The sequence below is a fragment of the Morchella importuna genome (genome assembly GCF_003444635.1).
Source record: "Morchella importuna strain M04M26 chromosome Unknown Morimp01GS029, whole genome shotgun sequence".
Classification (NCBI taxonomy): domain Eukaryota; kingdom Fungi; phylum Ascomycota; class Pezizomycetes; order Pezizales; family Morchellaceae; genus Morchella; species Morchella importuna.
The window spans coordinates 253,480-266,877 of NW_025763426.1; the positions used below are offsets into that span (position 1 = coordinate 253,480).

The 13,398-nt window shown below is 43.5% G+C and overlaps 4 protein-coding genes across 4 annotated transcripts; 1 reads left to right on the top strand and 3 right to left on the bottom strand.

Annotated features, from left to right (window-relative positions):
* Window positions 1-95: 95 nt before the first annotated feature.
* On the bottom strand, window positions 96-1,275 carry LAJ45_08365 (uncharacterized protein; the record flags this gene model as incomplete). Its single annotated transcript, XM_046117916.1, has 3 exons — window positions 96-234; window positions 297-1,131; window positions 1,206-1,275. 3 exons carry the CDS (start codon window positions 1,273-1,275, stop codon window positions 96-98), a joined length of 1,044 nt encoding a protein of 347 aa, XP_045968842.1.
* Window positions 1,276-3,127: 1,852 nt separating this feature from the next.
* On the bottom strand, window positions 3,128-4,952 carry LAJ45_08366 (uncharacterized protein; the record flags this gene model as incomplete). Its single annotated transcript, XM_046117917.1, has 8 exons — window positions 3,128-3,334; window positions 3,392-3,553; window positions 3,605-3,994; window positions 4,049-4,255; window positions 4,325-4,507; window positions 4,603-4,671; window positions 4,739-4,806; window positions 4,877-4,952. The coding sequence occupies 8 exons, from the start codon at window positions 4,950-4,952 to the stop codon at window positions 3,128-3,130; spliced, it is 1,362 nt and encodes a 453-aa protein (XP_045968843.1).
* Window positions 4,953-6,099: 1,147 nt separating this feature from the next.
* Window positions 6,100-8,872, bottom strand: LAJ45_08367 (uncharacterized protein; the record flags this gene model as incomplete). Its single annotated transcript, XM_046117918.1, has 9 exons — window positions 6,100-6,629; window positions 6,685-6,802; window positions 6,869-7,051; window positions 7,102-7,278; window positions 7,328-7,655; window positions 7,717-7,789; window positions 7,891-8,136; window positions 8,194-8,351; window positions 8,403-8,872. The coding sequence occupies 9 exons, from the start codon at window positions 8,870-8,872 to the stop codon at window positions 6,100-6,102; spliced, it is 2,283 nt and encodes a 760-aa protein (XP_045968844.1).
* A 1,248-nt stretch (window positions 8,873-10,120) lies between these two features.
* Window positions 10,121-10,546, top strand: LAJ45_08368 (uncharacterized protein; the record flags this gene model as incomplete). The annotated part of the gene is made up of 3 exons (XM_046117919.1): window positions 10,121-10,192; window positions 10,251-10,333; window positions 10,396-10,546. The coding sequence occupies 3 exons, from the start codon at window positions 10,121-10,123 to the stop codon at window positions 10,544-10,546; spliced, it is 306 nt and encodes a 101-aa protein (XP_045968845.1).
* Window positions 10,547-13,398: the final 2,852 nt, after the last annotated feature.

Genomic DNA, 13,398 nt, shown 5'->3' on the forward strand with positions numbered 1-13,398 from the left:
CCACACAAAACTCCATAGTATAATGTTTAAAAACAGGACGGATATAAAAAAAACAGTGTGAACATTTCAGAGACTTTCACTCTAATAGTTCAGCTCTACTCATCACCTTTGACGCGCCCATTTAGCATACCCTCAGTGTCCCTCTTTTTCCGTCTAAACACGCTTACTGCCATTCCTAGTAGTTTGTAGATCCAGCCTCCACTTACTAATACTCCACCAATAATGTTCACAAGCCTAAAAGTCATAGTTAGCTTGACATCCTAAAGCACACTAGACTAACACCGCAGATCACGTACCTAACAATGAATTGTATCACAGGTGTCCTTGAATCTGTCACCGTTAAACTAATCGGCTCAATATCGTACTTGAAAAAGATTCCAGGTACATTATGCGCTGGAACTGCGCGTGATTGTTCGGTGACCGCATATTGATTCGTTGCCAGCCTCCTTCCTGTGGTGTAACTCTCGTAGATGGTCGGCACAACAGAAAGGTAGTACTGGAACTTATAGAAATGATCTTCCGTTGTTGCGACGACGCCATCGAGTGGGTTGATAAGCTTCGGGTAGTATTCGCCAAAAGAAAGCTCATTAACAACGTGTGAAAAGTTGAATGAGTCGTGTTCAATGTGCTGACCCGCATCCCAGTATCCGTGGCCCTTCGCAGTAATGTGGAAGTCACCCTGAACACGATTTACGTCCATGCTACCGTATATTCTGCAGCTCGTTCGGTCGCCCCCTTTGGGCCACCTCGTTTTTCCAAATTTTGATTTCCTTGCCTTTTTCAGGACGTCGTAAACATGGTCCTCCCTTCGCCCAATCTGGACCAGCCGGTGAGCGCTTGTATCATCAAATGCAGTTGCATCCTTTTGGAGGAGGTCGCCTGCCAGGATACGGTCGGCGGCGGCGTCCTGCACGTTGATGTGGAGAGCGTCGCAGGGCATCGCGACGGTAATGTCGAGATTTATTTGCATCTCATGACCGATACTTTTTTCAACAAGGAAGTGCTGCTCTTCGATGCCATCGAAATAGGAACCCATCTCGTGCCATGCGAGCCATAGACATGTAGTAATTAGGAGTAGTGTTACGATTCCGCCGCGGGAGGAACGTGTAGTATAGGATGCGCGGGTTTTAGCTATGGAGGGGTATGGTTAGCGTTCAGCCCTATACTCAGGAACCAGGGCGAGCTTGATGGCCCAAAAGACTTACGAAAGGCGTCAAAGGTGCGTACACTCTCAGTGAGGCCGCCCTTCTTGTCACCAAAGAATTCTTCGTTCATCGTTGCATTGGGCGGTGTATAGTTTCGGAGGTTTGGTGAGAGATGAGAGCTAGGTGTGTGTTTTGAAGAGGCCAGGTTGCTCCACTGAGTTTAGGCGGCGCGGTATGTTCTGCGGCGGTTGCCGTGGGGCTTTACTGAATTGCCGATATTGGCAATTGCTACTATTTTTATGAACCATAGTGATCAATTATTAGATTAGTATTTTTCTGAGAGCTAATAGTAGTTAAAATAGCTAATAATTATAATATCCCATCGGGAAGAAAGTTCGCTTTTGCCAAACCCTGGGGTTTGTTTCTCGTCGTGCTGATTCTGGCATACTATGTTTATTTCAGGGCTTAGGGTTTTTGCTGTTAAATGGTTTGTGAGTTACCCGGCTGCCGATCCGTCTACTTAAAAAAATGTTTTCCACCCCCGTTTTTTACTCTGAACATCACGACAATACGCCAACGGCATCTCAGGCGGTTTATTACAATTGGTAGAAGTGCCAATTATCTTGAATTCACCACGATATATGATATCAATCAAACTAAGGTCAGTTCCATTAACTTCTTTCTTCTTGCCAATTTTAAATTTCTTTCACCCCGCGAAGATTAAATACTGTTTTCATGCACCACTCTCAGACCTTCGGGTCGGTGATGATAACCAGAACTCAAAGATCAAAATACCATATGAGCACAACCCGATTTCCTCCCTTAAACAGTGACGGTCCATCTTTTTTTTGAGCCCGTTTCTAACAATGAACGTTCGCAGATGGTCAATATACATAGCTTATAGTACGGCTGGCACCCGCAGGCCATGGTGATTCCATAAGGCCCTGGACCGATAGGAATCACCAGTCTACTTCGCTGTAGGGTTACTATTGTTTCTCTAAATGCCAACAATTCTTTGTATATAAGTTGATAATAATATTCTGGTCCATGATTATATTGATTATGCGACGGTGCTCTTTCCATTGCTTACGTTACACGCCGTAGAGTCTACGGCGCTCTTTTTCATTGCTTACACTGTATGGAACACTGTAGACTCTAAGGTGTTATCTCCACCGATGACACTGTATGGGGAAATAACTTACTAGAACCAAAACCAAAGGTTCTCACGCAGAGTTTTCCATCAATTCCCACCACAGGTCAAATTTTTTCTTCTTTCTTTTTCGCCGTGAAACTCTAAGGCGCAGAACTTGGATTATGATCTACACTAGGCTTTTTTTTTAAAAAAAAAAGTTGTTCATTTTACAGCAATCGACTCTTAAGGATAAAAATAAAAATTGTCCAGGTGAGCTTGCTAACCACACTGCGTGCCAAGATTTTTTTTTTTTAAACCGGACCGTCCGCGCTAGGTAATCTCTAAACCCACCTGGGGAAACAACCTACTCAGTTATTATGAACATCTCAGATGGATAATTATTTTGGAATTCCTTTCACTTGCCGTTTTGTGACACAAATCCTACATTTGCGTTGAGTCTCAGTGGGATCTTTCACAAACCAAGACCCTTGATCACCGCTTTACTACAGGAGATTCCATTGCATTTCTATCATTCGGCAATTCTGTGCTAAGAATTCCGGCGATTAACAACCTGAATTGATCCACTTCGCTCGTAACTATATGTAGCCATACTAGGCTTAAAAAATGACACTTAGATCATAGATTAATAGGGCAGCGATTAAGATACAATAGTCGGGATAGGGATACGCAAGAGGGAATCAAACATCCTTCTCAGGTGAGCAGATTCTGCTCGAAATTAGTTGATTGTAATTTCCAATCATTCATTCAGCGATCCAGAAAACCTAAAGCTAGCATTCATAAATCATGACTAGTACAAATCAATTCACCCTTCACCCTTTTACAAACCCTTTCAAGATTCACTCGCCCTCTCTGGACTAGGGTTAAGATAATCAGAGCTTTCTGCCGCCTCATACTCCGCAATTAAATCTGCAACTACTGCTCTAGCCTCATCAAACTCGCCCAAGTCATTGGCAAAAATCGGCTCTTTTTTGTACTGTTCCAAGAACGCATTTCTTTTCCTGAGACGATCATATTGGCCGAGAATACGCTTAAATAGCTAAATTGGGGTGCGTTTATTAGTTATGAGAAGCATAATTTGGGTGGGAAGACGGACAGTAGCAATACTGGTATGATTCGCTAACATCAACCCACTAACACGATGTGACATCGGCATATGGGGGCTCTTCTTTGTCAAGGCAACTTGGATACTTGCAGGTCCCCAAGGTATAAATGTCGCCAGTCTTCGTTCGCGAATACGAAGAAGAGATTTATGAACCTGATTTGTTAGTATATTACGTGGACAAAGCATAGAGGTATGGATACTGACATCAGTTGGATCGGCCTCTCCCTGGATGATATTTAGAATTGAGATATAGCAACTATTCTTTGTAGTATTTGTCATGACCATCCTGTTTTTGGGCTGCAGCAGACGGCGCATGACATCTAGCACAGTTGTTTTCCGGACTGTTTTACCTTGATCGACGATATCACCCGTAAATGGGGTGTATGATGTCATGAGAAAGTGACAACGAGGCGTGGGTATCAAGGAGGCAATGATTCCGACAAGATCATTGTGCATGTACCCAGGATATCTGAGAGTAGTGGTACTAGCAGACATTACAGTCGAAACCAACTGGTTGGTCTGCGCAAATGAGGGTTCCTGGACGTGAAGCCTATCTGCTGCTATACGAGTCAAAGCGCCGTTGTCTAAGACAACCTAGAAAATCAGCCTTAGATATATGGTGAGGGATTCGCACGGATGAGCACATACCACAGAATCAGCGTTCTCTGTGAGGCGTCGCATAGCAAGCATACTGTTGTAAGGCTGAACTACGACATCACCTACGCTTTGTGTATCGGGAAAGACGGAGTATGTCTGGATCAACTTCTTCGGAAACCGATCATTGAGCCTCTCCAGAAGAAAAGATCCGAGCCCTGAACCTGTACCGCCAGCTATGGAATGTAGCAGCATAAATCCCTAATATCGTTTCCAATCTACGTTAGCCAGGAACTTGGTAATAGATATTCTCCTTATGCTTAGGCATACCTCTAATGAATCACTCCCGTCTGCCTCTCTCTCGATCATTTCCATAACCTCTTCATAAACATTCTCCCCCATAGCATAACCAGCAGCCCAATTGTTCCCTGCACCACTTCCATGCTTCGGGACGTGAAAGTTTTCGGGGTTGTAGATATTTTTGTATGGGCCTGTTTGGATCCCATGAATCACCTAAAGCAGCACCACCCACTGTCAACCCTGCGATTTTATGGGAAATAGTCCTTATTGTAAGAGACCACCGCCCAGAAAGATTCATCCTCACTGACTCTGGGTTCCAAATCTAGTAGGATGGCGCGAGGAATGTATCGTGTATCGTCGGATTGGTAAAAGAATACCTGTGCCCAGCTTCTAAGTCAACATCCAGCGTCCTTGGCACATCGCATTTGAAGTTTGTGTACCCACGTCTTTTCTATCGGTTCCTTCCTCCACAGATTCGAGATTTCCATCCGGTGATATTCCATGCTCCTGACCTATCTTGCACAGATTTCCTTGTCAGATACTAGTACCAAATCGAGAAGAATCGGGGAGTGATTAACCCACAAAGCGTTTGCCAAAAGGACGATCCGACTGCGTTTCCGCACTGTCCAGCCTGGATACTGATAATTTCTCTAGGCATATTGCGAAAATTAGCGGGTGTATATGGGCGTAGTTAGGGTCCTTGTTGTTATGAGAGGAAAGCTCCAGCGAGGGGTTGTTCTTGTGGTGTCTGTGCAGCAACGCGCGTGTTTTGCCAAGATAACTTTAAATCAACGTCCTGCATGTGCCACGCTATTTAAAGTACAAACCTGGTAAATCTTAGGGCCCGTTTGGGAGCAGGTCCAAACGGAGTTTTGTGGGCAAATTTGTATGGCGACGGGAAAACTCCGTTTCATTTATTTCATAACTCCGTTTTGCAAGAAATATTTGTGTTTGGCATGCCAATTTTGAACCTCCGTTAGGGCCTTGAAACAGAGTTTTTGAAAAGTAGGTATTACCTACATGTACTTTTCAGCTCCGTTTTCGTTGCAACGCCCAAAACCCCACCAAATATATCCACCTTGACACTGCTGTTTGGGAAACCCAAACTCCGTTTTCAAAAATCTCTGTTTGCACTCGTCTAATGGAGTCGTTGCATAACGAAGTTTCATAACCACGAAACTGCCCTTAAGCTTCAGACATTACTCTACATGGTGGATATGCTGGCCCGGTACCGACTATCCCCCGCGAGAAAATAGGAAATTTCCCCCCTCTTTAAGTTGTCGATCAATGCTGATCCTTTTGAATTTCGTGGCGCCAAAAAACCATAGCAATCGCGGAATAACTGATCAATTGGTGCTCATTATATTAATTGAAGGGAGTATTTTGTTAGCAAAGCTACACTCTTAACTCTTACGAAAAATGATCAGCGTTTTTAATGGCAGCTTAGGGGATAAGCCTAACTAGGGATAATAACGATACTGTTAGAAGCCCGAGAGGGTTTCTGATTAAGCATCCCTATATATATAAAGGAGCTAGAGGTCTATAAAATCATCATTGATTCTACCATACTTAAAGAAACCCAAACCATGTGAGTTGTACATACTAGAGCATTTAAATATACGAAGAAGTGGGCCCGAATGACCTGCGCAATTGCACCGTAATAGAGCTATTTAGATGTAACGCGAGAAATGAACGGAAACTGACTCGACCAAGGTTATATGAGCATTACAGCGACATTTGATAACAACAGAATGAAAGCAGAATATATACTGAAAGTTTTCGTAGCTGCATTGCTTTTCATAGAACTAAGCGCAATTTCCCAGCGCCTTCTGAAGATTCTGTAATACCAGACATCGAGTGGCATCCCCATCCCTGTAGACAGGCGGGATATCGTTTTTCGGCTGTAGTGACCATGCTTCCAATATCCTGGTCTCTATAAGCTGAGACATCCCATTCAATCTCCCTTTAAGCTCAGGAGAAGTCATGTCTGATATTTCCGCTAAATTAACGAAGTTCTTCATACCAACAAGATGGAGCTTCAGAACAAAGCAGCCACTTGTGATCTCTCCACAATGTTTATATTCGGGCTGAACGCGTTTTTGATAGCTCTGTACTGTGGAAAGAAGCTTTCGGTACTTTTGAAAGTCCAAAGATATGGGTATTTTCGGCGTGCCGTCCTCCGAGGTAGTTGCGGGAGCTTTTCTATCTTCTGTGTCCCATACTCCAAACTTGCTTAACGGTGCATCCAGGTGCATTTTACTGGTTCCAGTTGACTTGATACGTGCAGAATGGTCTTTTGAATTGTGAATATCGGTGACCTCGTCTAAAAAATGGGCTAAAGACGACATCTTGTTAGTATTGTGACTTTTATAATTCTAGGTAAAACTAACCATAGTATGGAGTCACTGGGTTTCCACTTTCGACTCCTAAGAACTGGTGATAGACGTTTTTATCGTTGACGATTTCTCTCAGCTGTTTGAACAAACGCAGATGGAGATAACCGATGTCCTATTTTTTCTTTTGTCAATAATGTTCTAAGGTAGAGTATAAGGTGCTCCTCTTGTTAGAACTCACCTCCCAACTCCTCTCGAGATTGCGGACCATTGGACACTGCAAACCCTCCATGATGCAAAACACACCATGAAAATCTGACATTTCCAGTAAGTTCCCCGCCACGGAGATAAAAACTTTGATCATCTGAGTTCTAGAAGCACTCGTATCCAAATGCATAATTTCCAATGCGACCCAGTGCTTGATCTGTATTTACTGTTAGAAAATTAGACATAAATAAATAGGATGCTTAGTACCATTCTCTGTCTCTCCAGAATTCTCTCTATTCTTTCAACTGGCCACCAAAAGGGGGCCTGTCTCTCAGAAAAGAAATCATTCGACGTGTATTCGCGAGGAATTTCCATTTGTGCCTTCTCCTTCCAGTGTGAATCCAACGCGCCCATCTCACAACCATCACGAAAGAGGATAACATCCTATTACTTTTTAGCACGCAGAAGTCGATCCCCGGGAGAATGTACTTACGACTAGGGAAATATAGTTGGTCAAATCATCGATATTGATGGTTGAAAGACCAACCGGCACAAGATCGCACTTGGTGGGCCTGGCATAAGACATCTTGATGTCCCTGAAGCTGACCCAACCTTTCTTTTGATGTTTTGCATAAATCTTATAGGCTTCTTCTAACTTGTGATGCCTAACCGAAACACCATACAAGTTACGGGATAGCACAGTTTTCTTGAAGGTATCAAGAACATAACGAAATATTTGGAATCGTAATTCCAAAATTTCATTACACCAACTGAAGTCTTCCGGTTTCTCTTTGATCCAATGCAAAATAAAATGGACGAGACTAAGGGTAGAATATTAGCAAACTGACTATAAGTCCTAACCAATAGATAATTAATTCTTACTTCACCTCCTGAGCACTATTTCCAACACTGGTCTTGAGCTGATCAAATACAGTCTTCAGCATCGTAATATTTCCTACAAGCATCGACCCACAGAAAACCATATTGTCAAAAAGACTTGGGTAATCTTGATAAATTTAGTAAATATTTCGCATTCTGGGTAGTTTAATCACCCACCGTGGGGGGTGAGAACGGGGTGGGCCAGTTCTGCGACAATGCATTCAAAGACACCAGCAGTGATACTACACACTCCATTTATTCTTTCTACGGTGATATATTCTCGACCGCCATCACGAATATGAAGGACCTCATTACGTCCTGGGCGCACATATTTGCGGTTTGACTCTGCAAAATAATGAAAAGTCCCAGTAAAATCCATTTCATCATCATCGATTGTCTCTTGGGAGGTATCTCTCCCAAAAACTATCAACAAGTTAGCAAAAGGGTCTCTTTGATTTACCTTAAATGAATTTGTGCTACCTGTTGTCTGAACTTTGATGTTTTCGTATTTATGTAGCTCCCTGTGCAGCTCTGTTCCCTGTTTCTTGGTTGCTTCCCCTACCTCCTCTGTTCCCTTCTTTTCTCCGACATGAACCTTGGATTTGGATTTGAAACCGTTCGTAACTTTAGCCATCATTCTAGACCATCGTCAGTTACATTTCTACTCGCTTTTTTTCTCCTTTTCAAACCGAACATGATTGTACCTTGCACGGAGGGTATTCCGCTCCTCTTCGTCCTCAGTATCATCATCAAAGTAGCTTCGAAGCTCCTCCTCCTCCCCCTCCGGTGCAATAGCCTCAAGAACCGTTCCTCTTCTTCTTCCCTTGGGAGTACCTGCAATAGGAGTGCGGGGTGTGGCAGGCGTATTAGGTGTGTTAAAGGTAGTAGGTGTAATAAAGGTAGTAGGCGTTCCAGGTGTTGTAGGTGTAGTGGGGGTGATGGGAGTGTTGGGTGAGGATGAGAGGGAAGCAATATGTTCAATACTTTGGGATAATGATAACTTCCGGCCCTCTTTCGAAAACAGTGTTCCTAGTTTCCTAGTTTTATGGCTTGATGTCGTCTGTTGCAAATCACCACTCCCAGAGCTTTCTGAACCAGCTCTTTTAAAGAATCTTGAGAGGGTACCTCTCGAAATCGAGCCGTTCAAGCTGGTATCCATAGTCTCCTTTGAAATCCCTGTTGTTCTAGGGGTTGTTGTATTGTGTCTAGGAAGGGTGGTTGGCAAGAGACGGCGGGCGGTCGACACTAGGAGACCCGCGCCAAGCCCTTCAAAAAGTGGACCGAGTCAGATTTCATGACGCACAGATATACATGTTGGCGGGTAGCTCATGTACTAGTACATGTAGTTAGCTAGCCAAAATCGTCATGCAGTGAGCATGAGTACCTAGCTAGGCCCACCACACAGCCCGAGTCTTCACTTTGATATAGCAACTCTACTCTAGGGGGTCATACCAAAGATTGCAATGGTTCGACGTCTAGCGCGAGCGTGATTATCGATAGTACTGCTGGCACCGCACCTCGCCCGCATCAATTTCATCTATATTAGTGCCGTCACTCTTGATAGCTGTTTGTACCATCATCTAATTAAATTATGAAGTCACGCTTTATAAATCTATCCTGCTTGTAGCGGCGAAGTAAACCCGGTGTGACATAGACGTACTAGTACATATATATATATACATGTATGCTTAAAGTGATAGATAATAAGAAGTATAGAGAAGCACCTATTGTTTCTAGGTGCCAGCTTATATACGTATACATGTAGATCAGCAAGCTACATGTAGAAATATACCATACCAAAAAAGGGTACGTATGGATTCGCTACGTTATTCCCCTTAATGCGCTAGTAATGCAGCAAGAATACAGCATTACTGCGGTATTCTTTTTGTAATGCCGGTTTAATTCCATATTTCTCACTAAATCCCGTAGTCATACAGTACTGATTTCACCCCGTTTTTTCGACGTACTGTACGTATACGTACATACGATATACATGGATTTAAATGCTCAGAGAAAGTTACCCGGATGGTGAGCTCAAGCTATATACTACGTACTACATGTATACCCGTTCTTCGACAACATTACCAGCTCCACCTCCACCCGCGACCAGAAAAGGAAGTATATTCAGATACGACTCCTTATATAATTATATATGTTCAAAAAGAATGAACAAAGTCATGGCCTTACGACGTATGTTAAGTTGCCCAGAAGTATCTGCTGTTTCGACGTAACAACCATTCAAAGCCAATCCCCGGAAGCTCTACTCCAGAGAGACTCACCCGACCATCCAGGGTCCGTAAAATATGTGGATTCCTGGAGAATATGGAATCAAGGCATATACTCGTCCTTATTTTTGATACATGACTAAAGTTAACCCGTAGATGGATGGTTCCGTGAAGTATCGAAAATGTGGCCTGGTCAGGCTATGGCGTTGAAGGTCAACAAGATATTGCATCACGAGAAATCAAAGTACCAAGATGTTCGTTGCTTCTTAAAGAAAATCATACAGGGGCGTTTATTAACTAAATTTCTCCCAGGTTTTGGTTTTTGAGAGCAGTGACTATGGGAACGTTCTTGTTCTGGATAATGTCATCCAGTGTACTGAGCGTGATGAGTTTGCGTGGGTTTAAGGTTTCCAGATCGAACCTTATAAAGCTGATTGTTTGGTTATATGACCTGTAGGTACCAGGAGATGATCACGCATTTAGCTATGAATTCTCACCCTAGTCCTAAAAGGGTCCTGATAATTGGTGGTGGTGACGGTGGTGTCCTTCGCGAAGTTGTCAAGCACGATGCGTTGAAGAAGTTATTCTTTGTGATATTGACGAGGTAGCTTTATAGGGAGTGACCAGCTGCTCACTTATACTGATACATTCTACGTATTAGGCCGTGATCCGTCTTTCAAAACAATATCTCCCTCACATGTCTAAGGGTTTCCAGCACCCCAAAACAACTATTCACGTCGGTGACGGGTTCAAATTCCTAGAAGATTACAAAAATGCATTTGATGTTATCATTACCGACTCCTCTGATCTGGAAGGGCCAGCAGAGTCTCTTTTCCACAAGTCATACTTCGAGCTTCTATTTGGGGCACTAAAAGTAAGATGCGTTTTCAGCCCTAGTTTGGTTAAACATAAGATAGAGACACGGGCACTAATATATATATGAACAGGAGGGTGGAGTTGTCACCACACAAGGTTTCTGTTTTATCTTTGTTTGCAATTACCCGCCCCTAGAACAAGTTCCCACCGTCACCCTTGAAACCTATTCTCACATCAATTATAAAACAATTGCAAGAGATCAGGAGAAAATGAAAGAGAAGGATCAGAGCTCGATCAAAGTTTTATGCTTCTCTTGCTACAGATCACTAATTCCAGGGCGCATAGCTGAGAACCAATGGCTTCACTTGAAGTTTATAAAGATCTAAAGCAGGCCTGCCACGAAGTCTTTCCTATCGCCGAATATGCTTACACTACGGTTCCGACCTATCCATCTGGTCAGATCGGTTTTATGGTTTGCAGCAAAGATGCAACCAGAGACGTCAAAAAACCACTTAGGTCTATTTCAGATGACGAGGAGGCGAAGATGTTTAGGTATTATAATAAGAAAATCCACGAGGCTAGTTTCGTTCTACCCACTTTTGTTACAGCCGCATTAAAATAGCCATATATTCATGAAAGCTAGTTTTAAAAGTATTCGTTGTTTGGAATCGTGGGACAGGTTTTCCTCTCTTAGTTCATGTATATTAAAATTGTGAGGATAGAAATCTGCTGTTCCGAGTGATTGATGATGACGTATATTATATATTGGATCCAGTTGGTATCCAAGCTCCAGCACATCCAATGAGTCCCTTAGCCAATCGTCTGTTGCAATCTCAGATGGTAGTTGGGTCTAATCGATCCTTGGTGTTCAAATGATATATCCACGTACGGGGAGATTCCAGAGCTATTTTGTAGGGCAATGCTCTACCTTATAGTATACGCTAGGGAATAAGCGGACAATAGGTTACCACCTGTGGTTTGTATTACCTAGGCCCATGGACTGATTGTGTATAATGTTGGGGGGGTCGACCGCAATGAATCGTCTCGGTATCAAGTCATATCCAATCACTCGTTACATACTAGAGTAATACCCCCTCCCAACAACCCCGCTCTTATCAAACCACCCAGATGGTGTCTCCCGCCGGTCGGGTAAATTTAAATCACACTGATTGCCAAAAAACTTCCATCGTTTTCTAAACATTTTCCCCATCGAACAATTATTTTCGCGGTTCCCCGCGCCGGCCGGAGATGACTTTCAACAAAATTCAGAAAGAAACCAGTCTCTATTATATGATAAGACGGATAGGGGCTATGGAATTGTTTCGTTGAAAGCTGAAGCGTTTGTGTTATGAATCGTATCTGGGTAAAGGTTAGACAAGCATTGATTGACAGCTGCAATCGATCTTGAGATCGACACATTTTCCACTACCCTTGGCAAAACAGCAAGTATGCAAAGGTACATGTATCTATAGCCGAACTTATCGATGAAAAGAATGTGATACCGGTACAGCCGTTCATCCGTCACGGGAAGATCGTCGGTAGAGTGCCTGGTGTGAATTGCACCTTCGGCAAGGGTGTTTCGAACAATGTTCATGTAGGGGATTGTCGTCGGTAACTCGAAACAGACGGACGGAGAGGACTCTTGTGTAAGATATCATCGTTACCAGTCGGGACCCCATTTCCTCTCTCACCCCACCAAAGCTCTGTATTTTCGCGGTAGTGCAAAAAAAAAAAAACCCCCTCTAGTGCTTGGAAGACAACCATTCGGCGCGATTTGTTGTCGCAAAGATCAACTGATTCGAAATTCGGGCCTTTGATAGATTCCAAATTCGACGTTTGTTTATTGCTTTTGGCTGTCCGCCGCATGGCGGTCACGAGGATATATTTATTTCTTAGGTTGTTCTATCCGCTCAGGCACAAAAGTTAATAGATTGTACATAGCAACACACAGGATCGGCACTAGCATATTCGGAGACCATGCGTTTCGCGCAAGTGCTCAGAGCGAGACGCAAGGCCAGGTTTAGTTACTCGCGAGGCCGAATACTTGTCCACGTTAACTGGCGGTAATCATTCTGCAATCAACAGCGGCCCCTTGAAGTGCGCCATAGATCAACTGTTTCAAAGGCGCGCCTTTTGCTAGCTAGCAGTTAAACTGTCGCGCGCCAGTTCACACTCTTACTGTGGTGGTTTTCTCTTTATGCTTTGAGTAAATCTGAACTGACACCACCCACACAGTGGTTTTAACCCGCGAGCTCAGTTTCAGACAGAACTGACCTGCTACCAGCACCAGGATTGCCGCTCAAAAGAAGACCAAAGAAAACAGTCGACGCAAACCCTGCGAGGATGACCACGGCAAGTACCAGGCAAGAGGAGCAAAGTATTTTATCGAGAAATAAGAATAAAAATAAAATACCCGTAGTTGTTTCGTTGTTGTCTCTTTCTCTCCTACTTATAAGTTGCCGTGGCAAAAGGCATCCTTCCGCTCTGGTTAAATGATGTGTATGAGTTCGTGGCTCGGGTACCCGTGGGTGAATGAACGACGTGGTGGGAAATATATGCGTGGCGGCCAGTCGTATTTCAAAGGGAAAATATTCTGAACATTTGCTTGTACTGCTGTTCGAGCTTCCCTTCTGAGTGGGATTCG